At 45.4% G+C, this 24,247-nt stretch overlaps 1 protein-coding gene across 2 annotated transcripts in view; it reads left to right on the plus strand.

Annotated features, from left to right (window-relative positions):
- Positions 1-23,048, plus strand: part of LOC142291362 (connector enhancer of kinase suppressor of ras 1-like) — a 42,511-nt gene extending 19,463 nt beyond the window's left edge. Inside the window, exons 5-6 of one of the 2 annotated variants that reach the window (XR_012750462.1) lie at positions 16,062-16,787; positions 17,252-23,048. Coding sequence is in view for 1 of the 2 variants with exons in the window: in XM_075335832.1 (XP_075191947.1) it covers positions 21,155-21,160 (6 nt within the window). In the remaining variant the exon portion in view is untranslated. The remainder of the gene's footprint in view (positions 1-16,061; positions 16,788-17,251) is intronic. The other variant, XM_075335832.1, reaches the window with a different exon arrangement.
- The last annotated feature ends 1,199 nt before the right edge of the window (positions 23,049-24,247 follow it).

Consider the following 24,247-nt stretch of genomic DNA (forward strand, 5'->3'; position numbering starts at 1 on the left):
GCCCGGCCGTGACAGTATATATATATATATATATATATATATATATATATATATATATATATATATATATATTATAAATTGCCTTATTCTGTCTGTCTGTCTGTCTGTCTTACTCCAAAATTCTGTCGTTGCCGTGACAAGCGTCTCATTGGCCACTCGCCTTGGCTCCGTCCCTCCGCACGGTTTGGCCACTCGCCCAGGCTCCGCCCCCCACACGAATTGGCCTCTCGCCCCGGCTCCCTGCACGCATTGGCAACTCGGCCACGCCCCGCCCCCTCACGCATTGCACGCTCACTCTGGCCCCGCCCCCCACACACATTCCCCGATCCGACACGGAGCCCCGACTCCCAGGTGAGTGCTGTACCCCCAGGAGCCCACACCAGCGTACCCCGGCAACCCAGCCGACACATACCCTCGCATTGCTGGGGTTGCCGGCGTACGCTGGTATGGGCTCCCGTGCGTTCGGGGGCGGGGTACGCTGGTAACCATGGTATACATCGGCTAATATTGTGTAGCATGGTTACCAGCGTATGCCGGCTCCCTGCCCATTCAGATCGTTGGTCTCCCGCTGTCACACGCTGATGCGTGCTGCACAGCAGGAGACCAACAAGTGACCCAGCACTGTTTCTTTCAATACTTACCTGATGTGTACCATGCTTACTAGCATACCCCGACTCCCGGCACACGTACGCTGATAACAATGTTACACATCAGGTAACTATGGAAACCGCTTTGCATAGTTGCCCCCTCGGCCACGCCCCCACACTCTGCCACGCCCCCACACTCTGCCCCTTTCGGCCACGCCCCCACATGATTGACCACACCCCCACATGCTTGGCCACGCCTCCCCGCTCGGCCACGTCAGCCCCGCTCGGACACGCCCCCCCACACACATTGGGCACCTATACACCTCCCCCCAGGACTACTCCACCTATCAGACACCTCTCCTCCAGGACTACTCCTCCTATTATACTCCCCTTCCCCAGGACTACTTCTCCTATTATCCTCCTCTCCCCCCAGGACTACTCCTCCTATTATACTCCTCTCCCCCCAGGACTCCTCCTCTTATTATCCTCCTCTCCCCCCAGGACTACTCCACCTTTTATCCTCCTCTCCCCCCAGGACTACTCCTGCTATTATCCTGCTCTCCCCCCAGGACTACTCCTCCTATTATACTCCTCTCACCCCAGGACTACTCCTCCTATTATCCTCCTTTCTCCCCAGGACTACTCCTCCTATTATCCTGCTCTCCCCCCAGGACTACTCCTATTATCCTGCTCTCCCCACAGGACTACTCCTCCTATTTTACTCCTCCCCCCAGGACTACTCCTCCTATTATACTCCTCTCTCCCCAGGACTACTTCTCCTATTATACTCCTCTCCCCACAGGACTACTCCTCCTATTATCCTTCTCTCCCCACAGGACTCCTCCTCCTATTATACTCCTCATTTCCAGGACTACTCCTCCTATTATTCTTCTCTCCCCCCAGGACTCCTCCTCTTATTATCCTCCTCTCCCCCCCAGGACTACTCCACCTATTATACTCCTCTCCCCCCAGGACTACTCCTGTTATTATCCTCCTCTCCCCCCAGGACTACTCCACCTATTATACTCCTCTCCCCCCAGGACTCCTCCTCTTATTATCCTCCTCTCCCCCCCAGGACTACTCCACCTATTATACTCCTCTCCCCCCAGGACTACTCCTCCTATTATCCTGCTCTCCCCACAGGACTACTCCTCCTATTACACTCCTCTCACCCCAGGACTACTCCTCCTATTATCCTCCTTTCTCCCCAGGACTACTCCTCCTATTATCCTGCTCTCCCCACAGGACTACTCCTCCTATGATACTTCTCTCACCCCCAGGACTACTCCTCCTATTATGCCGGCTCCCTGCCCATTCAGATCGTTGGCCTCCCGCTGTCACACGCTGATGCGTGCTGCACAGCAGGAGACCAACAAGTGACCCAGCACTGTTTCTTTCAATACTTACCTGATGTGTACCATGCTTACTAGCATACCCCGACTCCCGGCACACGTACGCTGATAACAATGTTACACATCAGGTAACTATGGAAACCGCTTTGCATAGTTGCCCCCTCGGCCACGCCCCCCACACGCTGCCCCCCCTCGGCCACGCCCCCACATGTTCGGCCACGCCCCCACATGCTCGGCCATGCCTCCCCGCTCGGCCACGTCTGCCCCGCTCGGCCACGCCCCCCCACACACATTGGGCACCTATACACCTCCCCCAGGACTACTCCACCTATCAGACACCTCTCCTCCAGGACTACTCCTCCTATTATACTCCCCTTCCCCAGGACTACTTCTCCTATTATCCTCCTCTTCCCCCAGGACTACTCGTCCTATTATACTCCTCTCCCCCCAGGACTACTCCTCCTATTATCCTGCTCTCCCCCCAGGACTACTCCTCCTATTATACTCCTCTCACCCCAGGACTACTCCTCCTATTATCCTCCTTTCTCCCCAGGACTACTCCTCCTATTATCCTGCTCTCCCCCCAGGACTACTCCTCCTATTATACTCCTCTCTCCCCAGGACTACTCCTCCTATTATCCTCCTCTCCCCCCAGGACTACTCCACCTATTATACTCCTCTCCCCCCAGGACTACTCCTCCTATTATACTCCTCTGCCCCCCCAGGACTACTCCCCCTATTATACTCCTCACCTCTAGGACTACTCCTATTATACTCCTCTCTCCCCAGGACTACTTCTATTATACTCCTCTCACCCCAGGACTACTCCTCCTATTATCCTGCTCTCCCCACAGGACTACTCCTCCTATGATACTCCTCTCACCTCCAGGACTACTCCTCCTATTATCCTCCTCTCCCCACAGGACTACTCCTCCTATTATCCTCCTCTCCCCCCAGGAATACTCCTCCTGTTATACTCCTCTCCCCCAGGACTACTCCTCCTATTATCTTCCTCTCTCCACAGGACTACTCCCCCTATTATACTCCTCACCTCCAGGACTACTCCTCCTATTATACTCCTCACCTCCAGGACTACTCCTCCTATTATCCTCCTCCTCCCCCCAGGACTACTCCTCCTATTATACTCCTCTCCCCCCAGGACTACTCCCCCTATTATACTCCTCACCTCCAGGACTACTCCTCCTATTATCCTCCTCTCCCCCCAGGACTACTCCCGCTATTATACTCCTCTCCCCCCAGGACTACTCCCCCTATTATACTCCTCACCTCCAGAACTACTCCTCCTATTATCCTCCTCTCCCCCCAGGACTACTCCCCCTATTATACTCCTCTCCCTGCAGGACAACTCCTCCAAAACACACAGACACCCACACAAACCGCGCAATACACACAGCACCAAACACACACAACGCTGCAGACACACAGCGCTCCACAAACAACGCAACACACACAACGCAACACACAGCACCACACACACACACAACGCTGCAGACACACAGCACTCTACAAACAACGCAACACACAAACACCGCTCTCACACACCCCCACCCAGACAACACCCAGAACATTTACAGCGCACTACACAAATACTTGGCAACTACAGACAACATCTATAAATATATATAACAAAAAATCATACAGTAACTACAGAATAAATTCTAGAATACCCGATGCGTTAGAATCGGGCCACCTTCTAGTATATGTATATGTATATATATATATATATATATATATATATATATATATATATATATATATATATATATATAATATGAGAGAGAGAATTAGTACAGACCAAAAGTTTGTACACACCTTCTCATCTCTAGAATAACTGTTAAGAGGAGACTTTGTGCAGCAGGCCTTCATGGTAAAAATAGCTGCTAGCAAACCACTGCTAAGGACAGGCAACAAGCAGAAGAGACTTGTTTAGGCTAAAGAACACAAGGAATGGACATTAGGCCAGTGGAAATCTGAGCTTTGGTCTGATGAGTCCAAATTTGAGATCTTTGGATCCAACCACTGTGTCTAGGTAGAAAAGGTGATTGGATGGACTCTGCATGCCTGGTTCCCACCGTGAAGCATGGAGGAGGAGGTGTGATGGTGTGGGGGTGCTTTGCTGGTGACACTGTTGGGGATTTATTCAAAATTGAAGGCATACAGAACCAGCATGGCTACCACAGCATCTTGCAGTAGCGTGCTATTCCATCTTGTTTGCGTTTAGTTGGACCATCATTTATTTTAAAACAGGACAATAACCAAAAATACACCTCCAGGCTGTGTAAGGGCTATTTGACTATGAAGGAGAGTGATGGGGTGCTATGCTAGATGACCTGGTCTCCACAGTCACCAGACCTGAACCCAATTGAGATGGTTTGGGGTGAGCTGGACCGCAGAGTGAAGGCAAAAGGGCCAACAAGTGCTAAGCATCTCTGGGAACTCCTTCAAGACTGTTGGAAGACCATTTCCGGTGACTACCTCTTGAAGCTCATCAAGAGAATGCCAAGAGTGTGCAAAGCAGTAATCAAAGCAAAAGGTGGCTACTTTGAACAACCTAGAATATAAGGCCTTGTGCCCACAGGGCGTTTTTAGGCCTTGTGCCCACAGGGCGTTTTTACAACGTTTTTTTCTAGCGTTTTTCATTGCTTTTTTTAATCAATAAAAGCAAGGAAAAAGTATCCCAGCAAAGTCTGAGAATCGGGACTTGCTGTGCCCACGTTGCTTCTTTTTCAGTTGCTTTTTTTCTTGCTGAAAAAAGAAGCAACATGTCAATTGTTTTAGCGTTATTTCCTGCTTTTTTCCCCAATTGACTTCAATGCAGTCAGGGAAAAAAGCAGGAAAAAAAACGCATGTGTAATGCCCACGTTGCTTTATATTTTATGAGTTTGGGCGTTTTTTAGGTAGAAAAGAAAGCTATTGCTATGTAGATTCCTTCATAGAAGAAAGCAACATAGCCAGCATTGGCAGCTATTTCCTTATCTCCCATTGTTTACCACAACACCTCTGTAGAGACACCCCACTGACATCACAAGGTAAAGAATTCATCACAGCGGGGGATCTCCAGGAAATCCTCCTGCATGAATTGTATACACCTTGTGACATCCCAGAACTTGTACAGTGAGGTGTCCCGGTAAACAATGCAGGGACCCCAGCTGATGTCACAAGGTAAAGAGTTCATCTCAGAGGTGATCTCCAAGAATGCAGGGGGCATTCCTCGGTAATCCCCCTGCATGAATTGTATTCACCTTGTGACATCCCCCGCTGACTTCACAAGGTGAATAGTTCATCCCAGCAGGGGATCTCCAGGAAAGCCCCTGTAATTCTCCAGCATGAATTGTATTCACATCCTGATATCCCCGGACTTCCCTGCAAAGAGATGTCGCGGTAAAACACCGCAAGAATATTGAATGCCTGGTGCACAGCCTATGCAACATAAATGCAGGGAACCCCCCGCTGACATCAAGGTGAACCCCGAAAAACCCCGGTGATCCTCCTGCATGAACTGTGTTCACCTTGTGCCGTGCACCAGGCATTCAGTATTCTTGCAGTGTTTTACCGACACCACTCTACAGGGAGGTCACAAGGTTAATACAGTTCATGTAGGAGGATCACCGGGGTTTCCTGGAGATCCGCCGCTGGGATGAACTCTTTACCTTACCCACCTCTCTGCAGACTCCCAAGTCATGTCCGATGGGCTCAAGGACCTGCCGGTAAGCAGCTGATTGTTTACGTCTAGTGGTGAAAAGCCTGCCGGCTTTTTAACAAGCAGAAGATGAATCAGCTGATCTTCGCTGAACTTAAACGATCGGATGATGCTATCAGGTGATAGCATCAGCTGCTTACCAGCGGGTCCTGGAGCCCATGGGACTTTTAAACAATTAGCTGATGTGTAATCTGATTCAGGTCCTTGAACCTGTGTCAGGTTCAAAGACCTGAATCCAATATCATCTGATGAGAAGGCAAACCGATCAGATGATGATGATGATCTGATCAGTTTGCCTTCTGATCAGATGATATTGGATATTGGATCCGGATTGGACATCGCGGGACCCTCGACCCAGGACTACGGCGGAGGGGGGTTCTTTAGTTCAATAAAGATGGAGTCACTCACTGGGGAACGCAATTTTTTAGGAGTTAGGTCATACAACTGTTCTTAATTAATTTTTGGATGCTGAATCCAGAAATGATCTCAGTTTTTCTCTATCACGTCACGTTTTTGAACTATAGGATTTTTGTCTTCTCAAAAATATGTAAACTACTGTACCTAAAAAGTGTTTTTTTTTAAATAGTACAAATATGAACAAAAAATGAAATATATAAGAAATAGGCATGACAAATGTTTTTTAACACTATCATGTTTATATGACTCTATATCAGTCGAATTGTACTGAGATAACAAGTCTTATTACAGAAATCAGTGCAATTGTGCTTCTATGGCAGGTAAGTTAAGGAGGAAAAACTTGATGTGATAGAAAAAAACTGACTACATTTTTGGAATCAGCATGCCAATTTTAGTATAAATCAGCTCAAAAACCTAACTCAACAGAAATTTTTCAATCTCCATTTTGGAATAAAAGTGACAGGAAAATGATGATCCATTAGATCGTTTACCGGCGCCGTTATTCACCAGCTCATGCAGGTGAATAGCGGCACCGGGAATCAGGTACTCAGAGATCACTGTTGCTATAGTAACTCGCTCATTAGGTTACTATGGCAACAATGGCAGTGGTGATGTCACCGCTTACCAACCCGCAGTCTCTGCTCACTCATTGAGTGATTAGACAGCACGAGGAGCAGAAGCGTTCTTCCTCCCCCGTGCTTTCTGATGTAGCAGAGCTAGATCGGTGACAGAAGACCAGGATCGAGGAGGGGGGAGAGAGGGATTAATAAAGATGGGAGTCCCTAAGTGTGTCTGTGTATTTATTTCTAATAAAGTATTTTTTCTGTGTGGTGTATTTTTTTAACCCTTTATTGGAGATTCTTAATGGCCGGGTCATACTTGGCCTGACATTAAGAATCTCGGACTTAATACCAGGTGGTAAAACAAAGCTGGTATTAACCCCTTATTACCCAGCGTGCCACCCGACAGGTCCGCTGAGAGAGTTGGACACAGCGCCAAAGATGGCACTTCTATGAAAGCACCATTTTCTGGGGTAGCTGCAGACTGCAATACGCAGCAGGGGGCCCAGAAAGCTTGGGCCACTCTGTGCTGAAGATTCCAGTCCATAGCTGTCTGGTTGTACCTGGCTGGACACAAAAATTGGGCGAAGCCCACGTCATTTTTTTAGATTTTTGGCAAAAAAACTCAAGGAAAAAGGGCGTCCCTGGATTTTCCATTGCCAGTGAAGGTAACACCAAGCAGTAAGGGTTAGCAGCTAGTAGCTGTTTGGGTTACCCTTAGCTAGCAATAGAAAATGCAGCGGGAGCCTACGCATTTTTTTTTCTTTACCCCTAACCCTTTTGGGTTATGTGTTTGTTTTTTATATTTTTTTAAATAAATTAAAAAAAAAAATAAAACCAAAAAATCGACATGGGTTTCGCCATATTTTTGTATGCCAGGCAGGTACAGCAGGCAGGTACGGGCTGCTCCCAACCCCCAGCTGCCTATTTGTACCCAGCTGGGAACCAAAAATATAGGGAAGCCCTTCTTTTTAATTATTTCATGAATTTCAAAAAATAATTTAAAAAAAAAAAATGACGTGGGCTTCACCCAATTTATGTGTCCAGCCAATTACAACTACGGTAGGCAGCTGGGGACTGGAATCCGCAGCATAGGGTGGCCCAAGCTTTCTCTGCCCCCCCCCACTGCGAATTGCAGTCCGCAGCCACCCGAGAAAATGGCGCGTTCATAGGAAGCGCCATCTTCTGGCGCTGTATCCAACTCTTCCAGTGGCCCTGGTATCGGGTGGCTCGCTGGGTAATAATGGGGTTAGGGCTAGCTGTGTATTATCAGCTGGCCCTAAGCCTGAAATTCATGGTCTCACACCAATATTAGACATAGCCACCATGAATTTCTAGTAAGGATAATAAAAAACACAACACACAGAAAAATATTTTTTATTAGAAATGAAACACATCACAATTAGTGACTCCATCTTTATTGAACTAAAGAACTCCCCTCTGCCGTAGTCCTGGGTCGAGGGTCCCAGGATGTCCAATCCGGATCCAATATCTGATCAGAAGGCAAACTGATCAGATGATGACACATCATCTGATCGGTTTGCTTTCTGATCAGTTGATATTGGATTCAGGTCTTTGAACCTGACACAGGTTCAAGGACTTAAATCAGATTACACATCAGCTGATTGTTTAAAAGTCACATGGGCTCCAGGACCCGCCAGTAAGCAGCTGATGCTATCACCTGATAGCATCATCCTGATCGTTTATGTCCAGCGAAGATCAGCTGATTCATAATCTGCTTGTTAAAAAGCCGGCAGGCTTTTCACCGCTGGACGTAAACAATCAGCTGCTTACCGGCAGGTCCTTGAGCCCATTGGACGTGACCCAGGAGACTGCAGAGAGGTGAGTAAGGTGAAGAGTTCATCCCAGCGGCGGATCTCCAGGAAACCCCGGTGATCCTCCTACATGAACTGTATTCGCCGCTCTCAGCTGTCAGTGCCGGCTCCCTGCACACGTAGCAGAGTACACATCGGGTAATTAACCCGATGTGTAGTGTGGCTAGGAGTGCAGGGAACAGGGAGCTGGCACTGGCAGCGTGAGAGCGGCGGACGCTGGTAACGAAGGTAAATATCGGGTAACTAAGGGAAGGGCTTCTTGGTTACCCGATGTTTACCGTGGTTACCAGCGTCCGCAGAAGCCGGCTCCCTGCTGCCTGCACACGTAGCAGAGTACACATCGGGTAATTAACCCGATGTGTACTGTGGCTAGATGTGCAGGGAGCCAGCGCTAAGCGGTGTGCGCTGGTAACCAAGGTAAATATCGGGTTGGTGACCCGATATTTACCATAGTTACCAAGCGCAGCATCGCTTCCACGTGGCACTGGGGGCTGGTCACTGGTTGCTGGTGAGATCTGCCTGTGTGACAGCTCACCAGCAACCCATGTAGCGACGCTCCAGTGATCCCTGCCAGGTCAGGTTGCTGGTGGGATCGATGGAGCGTCGCTTTAGGGGTGCTTCACACATAGCGAGATCGCTACCGAAATCGCTGCTACGACACGGTTTTGGTGACGCAATAGTGACCTCATTAGCGATCCAGCTGTGTGTGACACTGAGCAGCGATCTGGCCCCTGCTGCAAGATCGCTGCTCGTTACACACAGCCCTGGTTCGTTTTCTTCAAAGGCGCTCTCCCGCTGTGACACACAGATCGCTGTGTGACAGCGAGAGAGCGACGAAATGAAGCGAGCAGGGAGAAGGAGCCGGCATCTGGCAGCTGTAGTAAGCTGTAACCAGGGTAAACATCGGGTAACCAAGGTGGTTACCCGATATTTACCTTAGTTACCAGCCTCAGCAGCTCTCACGCTGCCTGTGCTGCCGGCTCCGGCTCTCTGCACATATAGCTGCAGTACACATCGGGTTAATTAACCCGATGTGTACTGTAGCTAGGAGAGCAGGGAGCCAGCGCTAAGCAGTGTGCGCGGCTCCCTGCTCTCTGCACATGTAGCTGCAGTACACATTGGGTTAATTAACCCGATGTGTATTGTAGCTAGTAGAGCAAGGAGCCAGCGCTAAGCAGTGTGCGCGGCTCCCTGCTCTCGCGGTTATGATCGCTGCTTCGGCTGCTGTGTTGGACAGCTAAGCAGTGATCATAACAGCGACTTACAAGGTCGCTGTTACGTCACAGAAAATGGTGACGTAACAGCGACCTCGTTGTCGCTGTCGCTTAGTGTGAACCAACCCTTAGGGGTGCTTCACACACAGCGAGCTCGCTGCCGAGATCGCTGCTGAGTCACGCTTTTTGTGACGCAGCAGTGACCTCATTAGCGATCTCGCTGTGTGTGACACTGAGCAGCGATCTGGCCCCTGCTGCGAGATCGCTGCTCGTTACACACAGCCCTGGTTCGTTTTCTTCAAAGGCGCTCTCCCACTGTGACACACAGATCGCTGTGTGTCACAGCGAGAGAGCGACAAATGAAGCGAGCAGGGAGCAGAAGCCGGCGTCTGGCAGCTGCGGTAAGCTGTAACCAAGATAAACATCGGGTAACCAAGGTGGTTACCCGATATTTACCTTAGTTACCAGCCTCCGCAGCTCTCACGCTGCCTGTGCTGCCGGCTCCGGCTCTCTGCACATGTAGCTGCTGTACACATCAGGTTAATTAACCCGATGTGTACTGTAGCTAGGAGAGCAAGGAGCCAGCGCTAAGCTAAGCGGTGTGCGCTGGTAACTAATGTAAACATCGGGTAACCATACCCGATGTTTACCTTAGTTACCAGTGTCCGCAGCTTCCAGACGCCGGCTCCGTGCAAGCGCAGCGTCGCTTGCACGTCGCTGCTGGCTGGGGGCTGGTCACTGGTCGCTGGTGAGATCTGCCTGTTTGACAGCTCACCAGCGACCATGTAGCGATGCAGCAGCGATCCTGACCAGGTCAGATCGCTGGTCGGATCGCTGCTGCATCGCTAAAGTGTGAAGGTACCCTTACTGTGGGATTTCCTGGAGATCCCCCACTGGGATGGACTTGTGACGACAGCGTGAGTCCCTGCAGAGGTGTCCCGGTAAACAATGGGAGATAATGAAATAGCTGCAGACACTGGCTATGTGGCATTCTTCTATGAAGGAATGTACATAGCCATAGCTTTCTTTTCTCCCTAAAAACGCCCAAACGCATAAAATATAAAGCAACGTGGGCATTACACATGCGTTTTTTCCTGCTTTTTTTCCCTACTCCATTGAAGTCAATTGGGGAAAAAAGCAGGGAAAAACGCTAAAACAATTGACATGTTGCTTCTTTTTTCAGCAAGATAAAAAGCAACTGAAAAAGAAGCAACGTGGGCACTGCAAGTCCCGATTCTCATAGACTTTGCTGGGATGCTTTTTCCTTGCTTTTATTGATTAAAAAAAGCAATGAAAAATGCTAGAAAAACACCCTGTGGGCACAAGGCCGAAAAGAAGCATGAAAAGAAACATGAAAAGAAGCATGAAAGCATGAAAAAAGCATAAAAGCATGAAAAGAAGCACAGAAAAAAAGCTGCTTTTTTTGTGCTGAAAAAAAGCACCGTGGACTCTTTTCATGCTTTTTTTCCTGCTTTTTTTGTTACTATTGAATGCTTGTTTCAGCTCATTAAAGTTGGATATGAAAAAAAAGGTGTTCTGATATTATTTCCTTCTTCAACCCATTTTCTTCAATCTCCATTTTGGAATAAAAGTGACAGGAAAATGATGATCCATTAGATAGTTTACCAGCACCGCTATTCACCGGCTCATGCAGGTGAATAGCGGTGCCGGGAATCAGGTAGTCAGAGATCACTGTTGCTATAGTGACTCGCTCATTAGGTTACTATGGCAACGGTGGCAGTTGTGATGTCACCACTTACCAACCCGCAGTCTCTGCTCACTCTTTGAGTGATTAGACAGCACAAGGAGCAGAAGCGTTCTTCCTCCCCCGTGCTTTCTGATGTAGCAGAGCTAGATCGGTGACAGAAGATCAGGATCGAGGAGGGGTGAGAGGGAGTAATAAAGATGGAGTCCTCAAGTGTGTCTGTGTATTTATTTCTAATGAAGTATTTTTTCTGTGTGGTCTTTTTTTTTTTTAACCCTTTATTGGAGATTCTTAATGGCTGGGTCAAACTTGCCCTGACATTAAGAATCTTGGACTTAATAACAGCTGGTAAAACAAAGCTGGTATTAACCCCTTATTACCCAGCATGCCACCCGGCACCAGGTCCGCTGGGAGATTTGGATACAGCGCCAAAAGATGGCACTTCTATGAAAGCACCATTTTCTGGTTCAGCTGCAGACTGCAATACGCAGCAGGGGGCCCAGAAAGCTTGGGCCAATCTGCGCTGCGGATTCCAGTCACTAGCTGTTCGGTTGTACCTGGCTGGACACAAAAATTGGGCGAAGCCCACGTCTTTTTTTTTTTTTTTTTTTTTAGATTTTTGGCATAAAAACTCAAGGAATAAAGGTTTCCCTGGATTTTCCATTGCCAGTGAAGGTAACACCAATCAGCAAGGGTTAGCAGCTAGTAGCTGTTTGGGTTACCCTTAGCTAGCAATAGAAAATGCAGCGGGAGCCTACACATTTTTTTTTTTTTACCCCTAACCCTTTTGGGTTGTGTTTTTTTTTTTTTGTTTTTTTTTTAATAATTTAAAAAAAAAATCCAAAAAATCGACATGGGTTTCGCCATATTTTTGTATGCCAGCCAGGTACAGCAGGCAGGTACAGGCTGCCCCCAACCCCCAGCTGCCTATTTGTACACAGCTGGGAACCAAAAATATAGGGAAGCCCTTCTTTTTAATTATTTCATGAATTTCATAAAATAATTAAAAAAAAAAAAAAAAAATGACATGGGCTTCACCCAATTTATGTGTCCAGCCAATTACAACTAGGCAGCTGGGGACTGGAATCCGCAGCACAGGGTGGCCCAAGCTTTCTGCCCCCCCCCCCACTGTGAATTGCAGTCCGCAGCTACCCCAGAAAATGGCGCGTTCATAGGAAGTGCCATCTTCTGGCACTGTATCCAACTCTTCCAGTGGCCCTGGTATCGGGTGGCTCGCTGGGTAATAATGGGATTAGGGCCATGTTTGTATTAACAGCTGGCCCTAAGCCTTAAATTCATGGTGTCACGCCAATATTAGACATAGCCACCATGAATTTCTAGTAAAGATAATAAAAAACACAACACAGAGAAAAATATTTTTTATTAGAAATAAAACACAACACAATTAGTGACTACATCTTTATTGAACTAAAGAACCCCCCCTCCGCCGTAGTCCTGGGTCGAGGGTCCCGCAATGTCCAATCCGGATCCAATATTATCTGATCAGAAGGAAAACTGATCAGATGATGACACACCATCTGATTGGTTTGCCTTCTCATCAGATGATATTGGATTCAGGTCTTTGAACCTGACACAGGTTCAAGGACCTGAATCAGATTACACATCAGCTGATTGTTTAAAAGTCCCATGGGCTCCAGGACCGGCTGGTAAGCAGCTGATGCTATTACCTGATAGCATCATCCTATCGTTTAAGTTCAGCGAAGATCAGCTGATTCATCATGTGCTTGTTAAAAAGCCGGTAGGCTTTTCACCGCTGGATGTAAACAATCAGCTGCTTACCGAAAGGTCCTGGAGCCCATCGGACGTGACCCAGGAGACTGCAGAGAGGTGAGTAAAGGCCCAGTCACACTAAACAACTTACCAGCGATCCCAACAACGATACAACCTGATTGGGATCACTGGTAAGTTGCTAGGAGGTCGCTGGTGAGATGTCACACTTATTAAGCGACGCTCCAGCGATCCCACCAGCAACCTGACCTGGCAGAGATCGCTGGAGCGTCGCTACACGTGGAAGCATGCTGCGCTTGGTAACTAAGGTAAATATCGGGTAACCAACCCGATATTTACCTTGGTTACCAGCGCACACCGCTTAGCTCCCTGCACACCTAGCCACAGTACACATCGGGTTAATTACCCGATGTGTACTCTGCTGCATGTGCAGGCAGCAGGGAGCCGGCTTCTGCGGATGCTGGTAACCACGGTAAACATCGGGTAACCAAGAAGCCCTTCCCTTGGTTACCCAATATTTACCTTCGTTACCAGGGTCCGCCGCTCTCACACTGCCAGTGCCGGCTCCCTGTTCCCTGCACTCCTAGCCACACTACACATCGGGTTAATTACCCGATGTGTACTCCAGCTACGTGTGCAGGCAGCAGGGAGCCGGCACTGACAGCTGAGAGCGGCGGACGCTGGTAACGAAGGTAAATATCGGGTAACCAAGGAAAGGGCTCCTTGGTCACCCAATATTTACATTAGTTACCAGCGTCCGCAGAAGCCGGCTCCCTGCTCACTGCACATTTAGCTGTTGCTCTGTCGCTGTCACACACAGCGATGTGTGCTTCACAGCGGGAGAGCAACAACTAAAAAATGGTCCAGGACATTCAGCAACAACCAACGACCTCACAGCAGGGGCCAGGTTGTTGCTGGATGTCACACACAGCAACATCGCTAGCAAGTTGTGCCTCAGCAGTGATGTTGCTAGCGATATTGCTTAGTGTGACGGTACCTTTAGGTGAAGAGTTCATCCCAGTGGCAAATGTCCAGGAAACCCCAGTGATCCTTCTACCTGAACTGTATTCACCTTGTGACATCCCCGGACCTCCCTGTAGAGTGGTGTCGGTAAAACACTGCAAGAATACTGAATGCCTGGTGCACGGCACAAGGTGAACACAGTTCATGCAGGAGGATCACCGGGGTTTTTCGGGGTTCACCTTGACGTCAGCGGGGGTTGCCTGCACTTATGTGGCATAGGCTGTGCACCAGGCATTCATTATTCTTGCGGTGTTTTACCACGACATCTCTTTGCAGGGAAGTCCGGGGATATCAGGAGGTGAATACAATTCATGCCGGAGAATTACCGGGAGCTTTCCTGGAGTTTCCCCGCTGGGATGAACTATTCACCTTGTGACGTCAGCGAGGGTCCCTGCATTGTTTACCACGACACCTCGCTGTATAAGTTTGGGGATGTCAGGAGCTGAATACAATTCATGCAGGAGGATTACTGGGGGATTTCCTGGAGATCCCCCGCTGGGATGAACTCTTTACCTTATGACGTCAGCGGGGGTCTCGGCAGAGGTGTAGCGGTAAACAATGGGAGATAAGGAAATAGCTGTTTCTGTTTATCCTGACTTGCCCTACATCTTTTTATATATTTTAATAATTTTTGTTTAATAAAATTTGATTATTGTATAAAATCTCATTTTATGGGTATCTATACCCAACACATATTCCCTAGCCGGTACTTTTAGTTGATAGGTAGTAGTCCAACATAGATTTTGAAACACGGACATGTGGCATAATATATAACGGCCTTGCTGTTACATGTAATCCGTTTTTTAATTTGAAATGTTCTGCCACCCGATAAATCAACAAACTACAGTACGTATAATGTTGGAACAAGCGATGCATTCGCCATATGAACACATCCACAATAGGGGTATAATTAATATTACCTAGAAATGTGTTATCACCACCGCCCCATAATGACTACGCACTAGATGGTCCCATAGGTTCCTAGAACGACGTACAATAATATTCGGTTATGATTTTAGGTAATATAGGTTCAGCCTGTAGTATAACCCATGCCTTTTCAAGGCATTGTCTCATATCTTTAAACTAAGCATGATAATCTGTAATAAACCTGACCTGATCAGCTGATCCAGGGCCCCCAGCAGAATAGAGAAGAATATTTGGCACAATAGTAGACCTGTTTCACCATCCGTTTAGTGTAGCCATGTTCCCTGAACCTGCTTATCGGGTCAAGGGCCAGTTTTTCGAAGTCTAGGTCAGTAGCGCACACACTATGCAGACAGAGAATATGTCTCATAAAAACATACTGTACCATGAATCGGAGGTAGGATAAAAAGGTGTGTAATAGTATATTGTTGCAGGTTGGTTTTCTAAACAGATCTATAATATGTCATTCATATCTCTTTTTACAGTCACATCCAAGAAATCAATCTGATTTTTGGATGACTGATAAGTGATGTAGATGTTGCTTCAATTGGAGTTAATTATATCCATAAACGATGAAAGAGATTGTTCAGATCCCTCCCAGATCAGGAAAATATCGTTGATGTACCGCGCCCAACATAGGACGTAGTCCATTGATGGCTTCCAATCTGACAGGAATAGGTACTTCTCCCACAGCCCTAGGAACAGGTTGGCATACAATTGTGAAAAAATTGCACCCATTGTAATTCCCTGGAACCTCCTACAGTCTGTCCTCCAACATAATTATTTTATTTTTAACAGGACTTTTTTTCATCAGGTGTCACAAATCATAACGGGTAAAAAATGTGAGCCTGCTTACGCTGACATCATGATGGGTTGGTGGATGCAGGTGCATGTATACCCATCAAAGTCTTTCCTAAATTATGTTTTGAAATGGCTTAGACTAATTGAAGATATTCTTTTTTTTTTTTTTTTAGGACAGGACCAGAGGACTTTTGTATCCAATTCATTGAGAACCTGAATGAAAACCTATAGCATATCTGGTTGATCCATCATCTTTCTAAAGATGATGTTGGATTTAAGGCTAAGTTCGCACACTGCGTTTTTTTGACGCTGCAATTTTGAGCATTTTTGGCAGCTAAAAACGCACAAAAACGCACCTGCGTCGAAAAAACGCATCAAAAACGCATGCGTTTTTACCGCGATTTGGTGCGTTTTTGGCTGCGTTTTGCTGCGTTTTTCCAATGCATTGCATGGGGGGAAAACGCAGAAAAACGCAGGAAAGAATTGACATGTCCATTTTTTTTTTTCAAGCTCAAAAATGCAGCTTAAAAAAACAGTTGTATGCGGACAGCAAAATTGAAAACTCATAGACTTTGCTGGGGAAGCAAAGTCATGCAGTTTTGAGGCCAAAACGCACCCGAAAAACGCGCAAAAACGCCGCGAAAAACGCACTGTGCGCACATAGCCTATAGCTTTGCTGTAATTATGGGAGGATTGACACAAAGCTTTTTTGGAGACCTACAACTATCAATAGCTTTACAGACTTCTTAAGTCTTCATCCAAATCATACCAAAGCGGATAAACCAGTTGAACAATTCCTGCATCTTAGAGGCAGTTTTTGTAAGGAGACAGACTTCACATTTGGGGCACAAGAGTATGCAGCACCTTTCTTGCCACCCATTTCTTGGATCACCACACTGGTAAGTACATGTGATTGCAAATATTTGGGGTAAAAACATCTTCCCAAAAGGAAGGGGAGGGTGTGCGACGAGGTTCCTCTTTTGCTTTCTTCTTAATCTCATTGGAACCTTGAGCTCCAGGCTAAGGCCCCTTGTGGCAATAATGACCACCTCTTTATTTAGTTTTATAAGGAATAATATAGTTTTTGGTTTGTGCAAGTGTACACTTATTTAGTCCACAAACTTTATTCTCAACACCTATCTTTTCCTCTTCCTCCAACCTTTACTTCCTTACTCTTCTGTACTGGGTTTTATTTTTTACTTATCTGGGTTCACACTTGTTTTGTCAATGCACTTTTATTTCCTAGAACTTCTACCTTTTCCCCCACCTTTCACGTTCCCCCTCCCTTTTTTTTGTTTCAAGCCAGATGGTCTTTATGACTTTTTTTGCTTACTTTGCTAACTTTTTTACATTTTTACCATAGGTTATCTTTGGCCCTCCTTACATAATAATAAACATCTTGGACTCCAGTGAAGGTCTTGGTTTTGGAATTCCTGTGCATACTGGCTGAATGACCTCTTTGGGTTTTCAATATTGTGACTTTCTCCTGTGGACCCCGGTTTTTGGCCACCCTTTTTTCGAGCAGACATGGAGCGTTGCTTTGATTTCTGATTCTATGGAACTTTTTTTCTACATTTTCAGATATTTATGTATGTTTATTTACGGACACATGTTATGCTTTTTGGTTAATCTTTTATTTCATTCAGTATATAAATTTTGTACACTGATTTTTTAAGATATTTGACTCCATTACATGTTTATTCTCACAACTTCTCTCTATGGTATTTCTTTTTTGTTTTTTTGTTCCTTTATATTCAACTTGGCTATATGTATGATTGGAAATATCACATTTCTTGTTACATGCAGCTTTAAATGTCAGTGTTTAATCTTTTCCTTCAATTCTTCTTTTCTGTATCCACCCATGGAAAGGGCATTTTGCTCTTTGGTCATTGGCCCCAGTTCATTATATGTACATAGTAGTGCTCATTCATTTTGTTTATTGGTCACTCCTCACAATTTGTTTTTTAATGAATTTACCTACACTTTTTATTTCATGTCCATAGTTTGGCTTAGATCCAGTTAATTACATTTCATCTTCTATTGGCTAGCTACTATTCATTTTGCACAGACACTTTGTGCTGCCTAGCTTAAATTTAATCTGTCAGCAGGGTGTTGCTATGTAATCTGAAGACAGCATGCTGTAAGGGTTAACATTCAGATTTCAGCCTTGCGCCTTTTATCACAGTGTGTTTTTGTTTATCTGCGATGTTAGTTTAAGCTTCCCTAGCCTTATCATTAGGCGGACTGAGGAACATGTGAGCTCAAGTCCGACTCTGCTTCCTCTGGGATTAACAACTTCTGTGTAAAGAAATGTACACTGAAAGCCTGGTGTGGGTGGGGGCAGCTTTTATACGCTCTGCAACATGCTAAAACGAAAATCTTTGATTGTTTCAGAAAGGCTGTAGCCAGTAATGTAAGTGATACATCTTTAGATTCAGAGTCTCTTTGCCTACATCATGCTGCTCTCAGATGAGGTATCAACAACCTGCTGACAGATTCCCTTTAATATCTGTGAGACAAACCGTACACATGCATCGACTGTCCTAAAGATTTATAGGCAAACAACCATGGTAGTCGTATTTAGATCATGGATAGATTCGGCCTTTACAACTGTGAACCTAGTTTGTGTTTTTAGAAGTTTAATATAAGTGTATATATCATGCTAGATATCTAGCCATGTTTGTTATTGGACTGTTTTACTTTCTCTCTTTTGCATATGTGCTCTGCTCATCATATGTATTATCATGTGCTAATCATTTGCATTCCCAACTAATGTTATCCATTACTAATTTGGTTTTGTGAAAGAGGCACCCAGGTGATGGTCGGCAGGGCTCAACTCTCCTTTCTCAATCTGGTGTTGTGCATGTGTCCTTCCCCGGCTGAGGAGTGGGACACTTACTTGCATCTTCAGTAGCCCAGCCGCCACCCACAGATCGGTCACTGTCATAGATGTAGTTGGGCAACACATCACAGAAACAATTTCCTTTTAACTAAAACATCTTTATTTAGCACAAATCTTCCTGAGAGATACCTTCACAATAGACTTTCCAGGACAGACATGCCACTTTCCTCCTGTGTTACTGACACCCCCCAGGGCTGTGGGGTACTCGGTTCCAGGCTGTATATTACTGGGGTATTTCACTGGGTGGCCGTTGCCTGGTTCCGTGACCCTGGGAATCACTTAAAAGGGGTTTTGTACAAGGGAAAAATAAAATAAAGAGTTTTTCGTGACACCACTTGCAGTATGCGGCTATATGGGGAAAGCCGCCGCTGCAAAGTTTCTCACTGCTGGAGCTGGTGGTATTGGGCAGCTTAGGTGTGATGGCTCTCCGCAAGTAGAGCTAGGCCCCAGGGAGGATGATGGTGGTTATAGCATATAGGTGCAGGTGTAGGAAGAATTCAGACAACACAGGGGCTGCAGTTTAACTTGTGCTTTACTCACTATTTTGGAGTTGCTGGTACCCGGTTTGTGCTGGTCTTTACCAATCCGATATTCCCTCTGTTCCAGTGCTGGTGTAGTGAACTGGTGAGCTTTGCTTCCATGCACCTTGTAGTAGTTCGTGGGTCTCCGTGGCTTTTGTGCGTTTTTGGGGGTCCCCTCCTGTTGTCTCCGTCCTGGCCCATACGGCTGGCAGCTTGAACCTCTCTTGGGTTGGACCTCTGTCCCCGTTTCCAGGTTCCCTCTCTGCTGCTGTACCCCGGACACTAATGTCGGCAAGGTCCTTGATAGTCCCCTTCCCGGGCAGATTGTTATCAGGTGAGCCTAAAGCGTCTTCCTAAACTAGGACTCTGTACCCCGTTGGTGCTTGGTCCAGTGAGTACTTGAGCCGTATTCTCCCTGGCAACCGCTCTCCTTTTTACTCAGTAGTCACTTCACAGTTTCCGCCAGCACATCAATTTCTGACTGACTATCTGTCTTTTCACTGTTCAACTGACAAGATGTCCATTGTCCGTCCACTCCATTGACTAGTCCCTCCCCCTCCCCCCAGGTTTCTGACTAGTGGATTGGATGTGTCCCAGCCTATAGGTGACCACCCGTCAGGTCCATCTCTAACCTCTTACCCAGTCTGGGGAATAGGGCATGGATTTGTGTGTTGTGTTAGTTACCAGCACTGGTCTTCCAGGAATCCGGGGTTTGATGTAGTACCCTGTGGCACCTGACACTCGGGGGCGCCACATTACCGTGCTGCTGCTGCTGCTCTATGTGGTAACCTTCTGTGTAGCCCTTGCTCTGGGTATTAATTCTCCAGCAGCCGAGTCTGACTTCTGTGTTCCCTGTCTCTTGCCTTTGTGGTTTGCCATGCCCATAGGACACAATGGAGGATACCTCCTGAGGCCTTTGCAGACCCCAAAATACAGCCTTAGTCCCAGGAACCCCTATGTAAAACTCCACTGACTTTCTGGCCAGTCTGCCTAACCAACTTTCTGCTCCTCCCAGTGTGTTTTGTTTGCTAGGCTACCACAGTATCAATATCTAGCCAGCAAACACCTGCACATAACATTTCCTATTGCTAACACACTATCTACTATTTAACCCTGTCCTGCACACTTGGTCCCTACGTTGCACTCAATCTTATCTTGAAACATTCTATATTGTTATTTCTATGGCTGGTATATATCTATAGTTTACTCCATACCATCCTACTTAACATTCTTATACTTTACATAATGACAATACAATATTTTTCTGCAATAAAATACCTTACACAAAACACTTTATATACTAACACACCCTAGAGGTCAGAGTAGGAGAATCCGCAGTAATGCACTTAAAAGGTATATATACATACATCTAAGCACCGTATACAATCAGTAGGAGTGGGGCTATCTGCCTCAAAAGTTTAGGGTCACTTACATATTTCCTTATTTTTGAAAGAAAAGCACATTTTTTTCAGATATACACTATACATTCTTAATGTGGTAGATGACTATTCTAGCTTCAAATGTCTGGTTTTTAATGCAATATCTACATAGGTGTATAGAGACCCATTTCCAACAACCACCACTCCAGTGTTCTGATGATACATTGTTTTTGCTAACTGTGTTAGAAGGCCTAATGGATGTTTATAAATCCCTTGAAAACCCTTGTGCAAGAAGGTTAGCACAGCTGTAAACAGTTTTGCTGATTAGAGAAGCTATACAACTGACCTTCCTTTGAGCTAGTTGAGAATCTGGAGCATTACATTTGTTGTTTCCATTAAACTCTCAAAATGGCCAGAAAAGGAGAACTTTCATGTGAAACTTGACAGTCTATTCTTGTTCTTAGAAATGAAGGATATTCCATGCGAGAAATTGCCAAGAAACTGAAGATTTCCTACAACGGTTCAGATGAGAGCACAAACAGGCTCTATCCAGAGTAGAAAAAGAAGGTGGAGGCCCCTCTGCACAACTGGGCAACAAGACAAGTACATTAGAGTCTCTAGTTTGATAAATCGACACCTCACAGTTCCTCAACTAGTGGCAGCTTCATTAAATAGTACCCGCAAAACGCCAGTATCTACAGTGAAGAGGAGACTGCAGGATGCTGGTTTTCAGTGCAGAGTGGCAAAGAAAAAGCCATATCTGAGACTGGCTAATAAAGGGAAAAGATTAATATGGGCAAAAAAACACAGACATTCGACAGAGGAAGATTGGAAAAAGTGTTGTGGACAAACAAATCAAAGTTTGAAGTGTGTGGCTCACACAGAACATTTGTGAGACGCAGAACAACTGACAAGATGATAGAGTGCCTGACTCCATCTGTCAAGCATGGTGGAGGTAATGTGATGGTTTAGGGTTGTTTTGGTGCTGGTTAAGTGTGAGATTTGTACAAGGTAAAAGGGATTTTGAATAAGGAAGGTTATCACTCCATTTTGCAACGCCATGCCATACGCTGTGGACAGCGCTTGATTGGAGCCAATTTCATCCTACAACAGGACAATGACCCAAAGCACACCTCCAAATTATGCATGAACTATTTAGGGAAGAAGCAGGCAGCTGGTATTCTATCTGTAATGGAGTGGCCAGCCCAGTCACCAGATCCCAACCCTATTGAGCTGTTGTGGGAGCAGCTTAACCGTATGGTACGCAAAACGTGCCCATCAAGCCAATCCAACTTGTGGGAGGGGAAAAGCATGGGGTGAAATATCGCCAGATTACCTCAGCAAATTAACAGCTAGAATGCCAAAGCTCTGCAAAGCTGGAATTGATGCAAAGGGAGCATTCTGTGACGAAAGCAAAGTCTGAAGGAGAAAAGTATTATTTCAAGTAAAAATCATTATCTCTAGCCTTGTCACTGTCTGGACTATATTTTCTATTCATTATGCAACTCAGTTGATAAATAAAAGTATGATTTTTGATGGAAAAGCAAAATTGTCTGGGTGACCCCAAACTTTTGAACTGTAGTGTATATTGTGTATGATTCTATGTGTATATTATTTTGCATGCACTTAGTGTGATTCTGTTTATACCTTATTTCATGTACGCATGTGCACATGAAACCCTCGGCCATGCATTGCTGGGAATGCTTTGTATGGATTTACTTTACCATATGGAGTCTATCTACACTGCTCATGCCTGTTACGTTTTTTTTTCTATCTTATATTACCCAACCTAATTTATGTTCTACTATATAATTGACTCTTGGTCACTTGCCATTACCTCTGATGGAGCTATCTTGGAATTGTGTTGCTTGGGAATGAACTCACCTCCCCCCAATGTTTGTTTTTCATCTCTTTATTTTGCTTGCTCACTAACCATTGCCATTTATTTTGGTTTCTTTACGATCATGTTTTACATTGTATATAATACTTACTGGTTTGTTATTGCACTGTTATGTTTATGGTTATGAGCAGTTATGTTTTTGCTTGCTATTTTTTTCTCTCTATATGTTTGTTAAATATTTTATTTGCCATGATTTACTGTAGGGGGGGCTTGTTGATTTTTTTTTTTTTATAATCATATTGTTTTTGCTTTTAGAAGTTTGTTGTTGGTTGCCCCCAATAGATATTTACTGTTTAGAGGTATAGTCTTTCATGTGTGTTCATCTGTCTCCTCTTAGTATGAATTGAATAAATAGGGTACTATTGTTTTTCATTGAGTTTGCGTTTTGTACTTCTTTTTCTTTCTGGTATGTCGTGTATTAAATAAAACTGCTTTGTTTTAGATCCTTCCTGTTACTTCCTGTTAATAAAACTTTATTGGTAAAGTCATGTGCGGGTTACATGAGTTTTTAGTGCATTTCTGCTGGGCATGCTGTTTCTATAAATCCTATTCCCTATGCTGGAACTATAATATGGTATGTTTTTTAAGGCAAAAAATTACAGTATAAAAAAGCATAACAAATATTCATCATGGGAACTTGGCCTTAAAATTCTATGGGCATTTTCAAGTTATTTCATGGTCACATGCATGTCGTGAGCAAAATATTAGTATTGACCGTAATGTTTAGATACCTGGAGGGACTACTGTAGGTAACATGTGTACCTAGTGTGGGGACAGTAGGCTGGTGGCACCACAATGAGGAACAATGCATGAATCAATGGCATTATTGGGTCTAGGGCTACATGAAGCTGTCATTCTCAACATACAGTCATGGCCAAAAGTTTTGAGAATGACACCAAAATTCTATTTTCACATGATCTGTTGCCCTCTGGTTTTTAATTGTGTTTGTCTGATGTTTACATCACATACAGAAATATAATTGCAATCATATTATGAGTACCAAAAGGTTATATTGACAGTTAGAATGAGTTAATGCAGCAAGTCAATATTTGCAGTGTTGACCCTTCTTCTTCAGGACCTCTGCAATTCTCCCTGGCATGCTCTCAATCAACTTCTGGATTAAATCCTGACTGATAGCTGTCCATTCTTGCATAAGCAATGCTTGCATTGTGCCAGAATTTGTTGGTTTTTGTTTGTCCACCCGTTTCTTGATGATTGCCCACAAGTTCTCAATGGGATTAAGATCTGAGGAGTTTCCAGGCCATGGACCCAAAATCTCTGTTTTGTTCCATGAGCCATTTAGTGATCACCTTTGCTTTGTGGCAAGGTGCTCCATCATGCTGGAAAAGGCATTGTTGGGCACCAAACTGTTCTTGGACAGTTGGGAGAAGTTGCTCTTGGAGGACATTCAGGTACCATTCTTTATTCATGGCTGTGTTTTTAGGCAAGACTGTGAGTGAGCCGATTCCCTTGGCTGAGAAGCAACCCCACACATGAATCGTTTCAGGATGCTTAACAGTTGGCATGAGACAAGTCTGGTGGTAGCGCTCAACTCTTCTTCTCCTAATAAGCTGTTTTCCAGATGTCCCAAACAATCGAAAAGGGGATTCATCTGAGAAAATGACTTTACCCCAGTCCTCAGCAGTCCACTCCCTGT

The sequence above is a fragment of the Anomaloglossus baeobatrachus genome, chromosome 2 (genome assembly GCF_048569485.1).
Source record: "Anomaloglossus baeobatrachus isolate aAnoBae1 chromosome 2, aAnoBae1.hap1, whole genome shotgun sequence".
NCBI lineage: Eukaryota > Metazoa > Chordata > Amphibia > Anura > Aromobatidae > Anomaloglossus > Anomaloglossus baeobatrachus.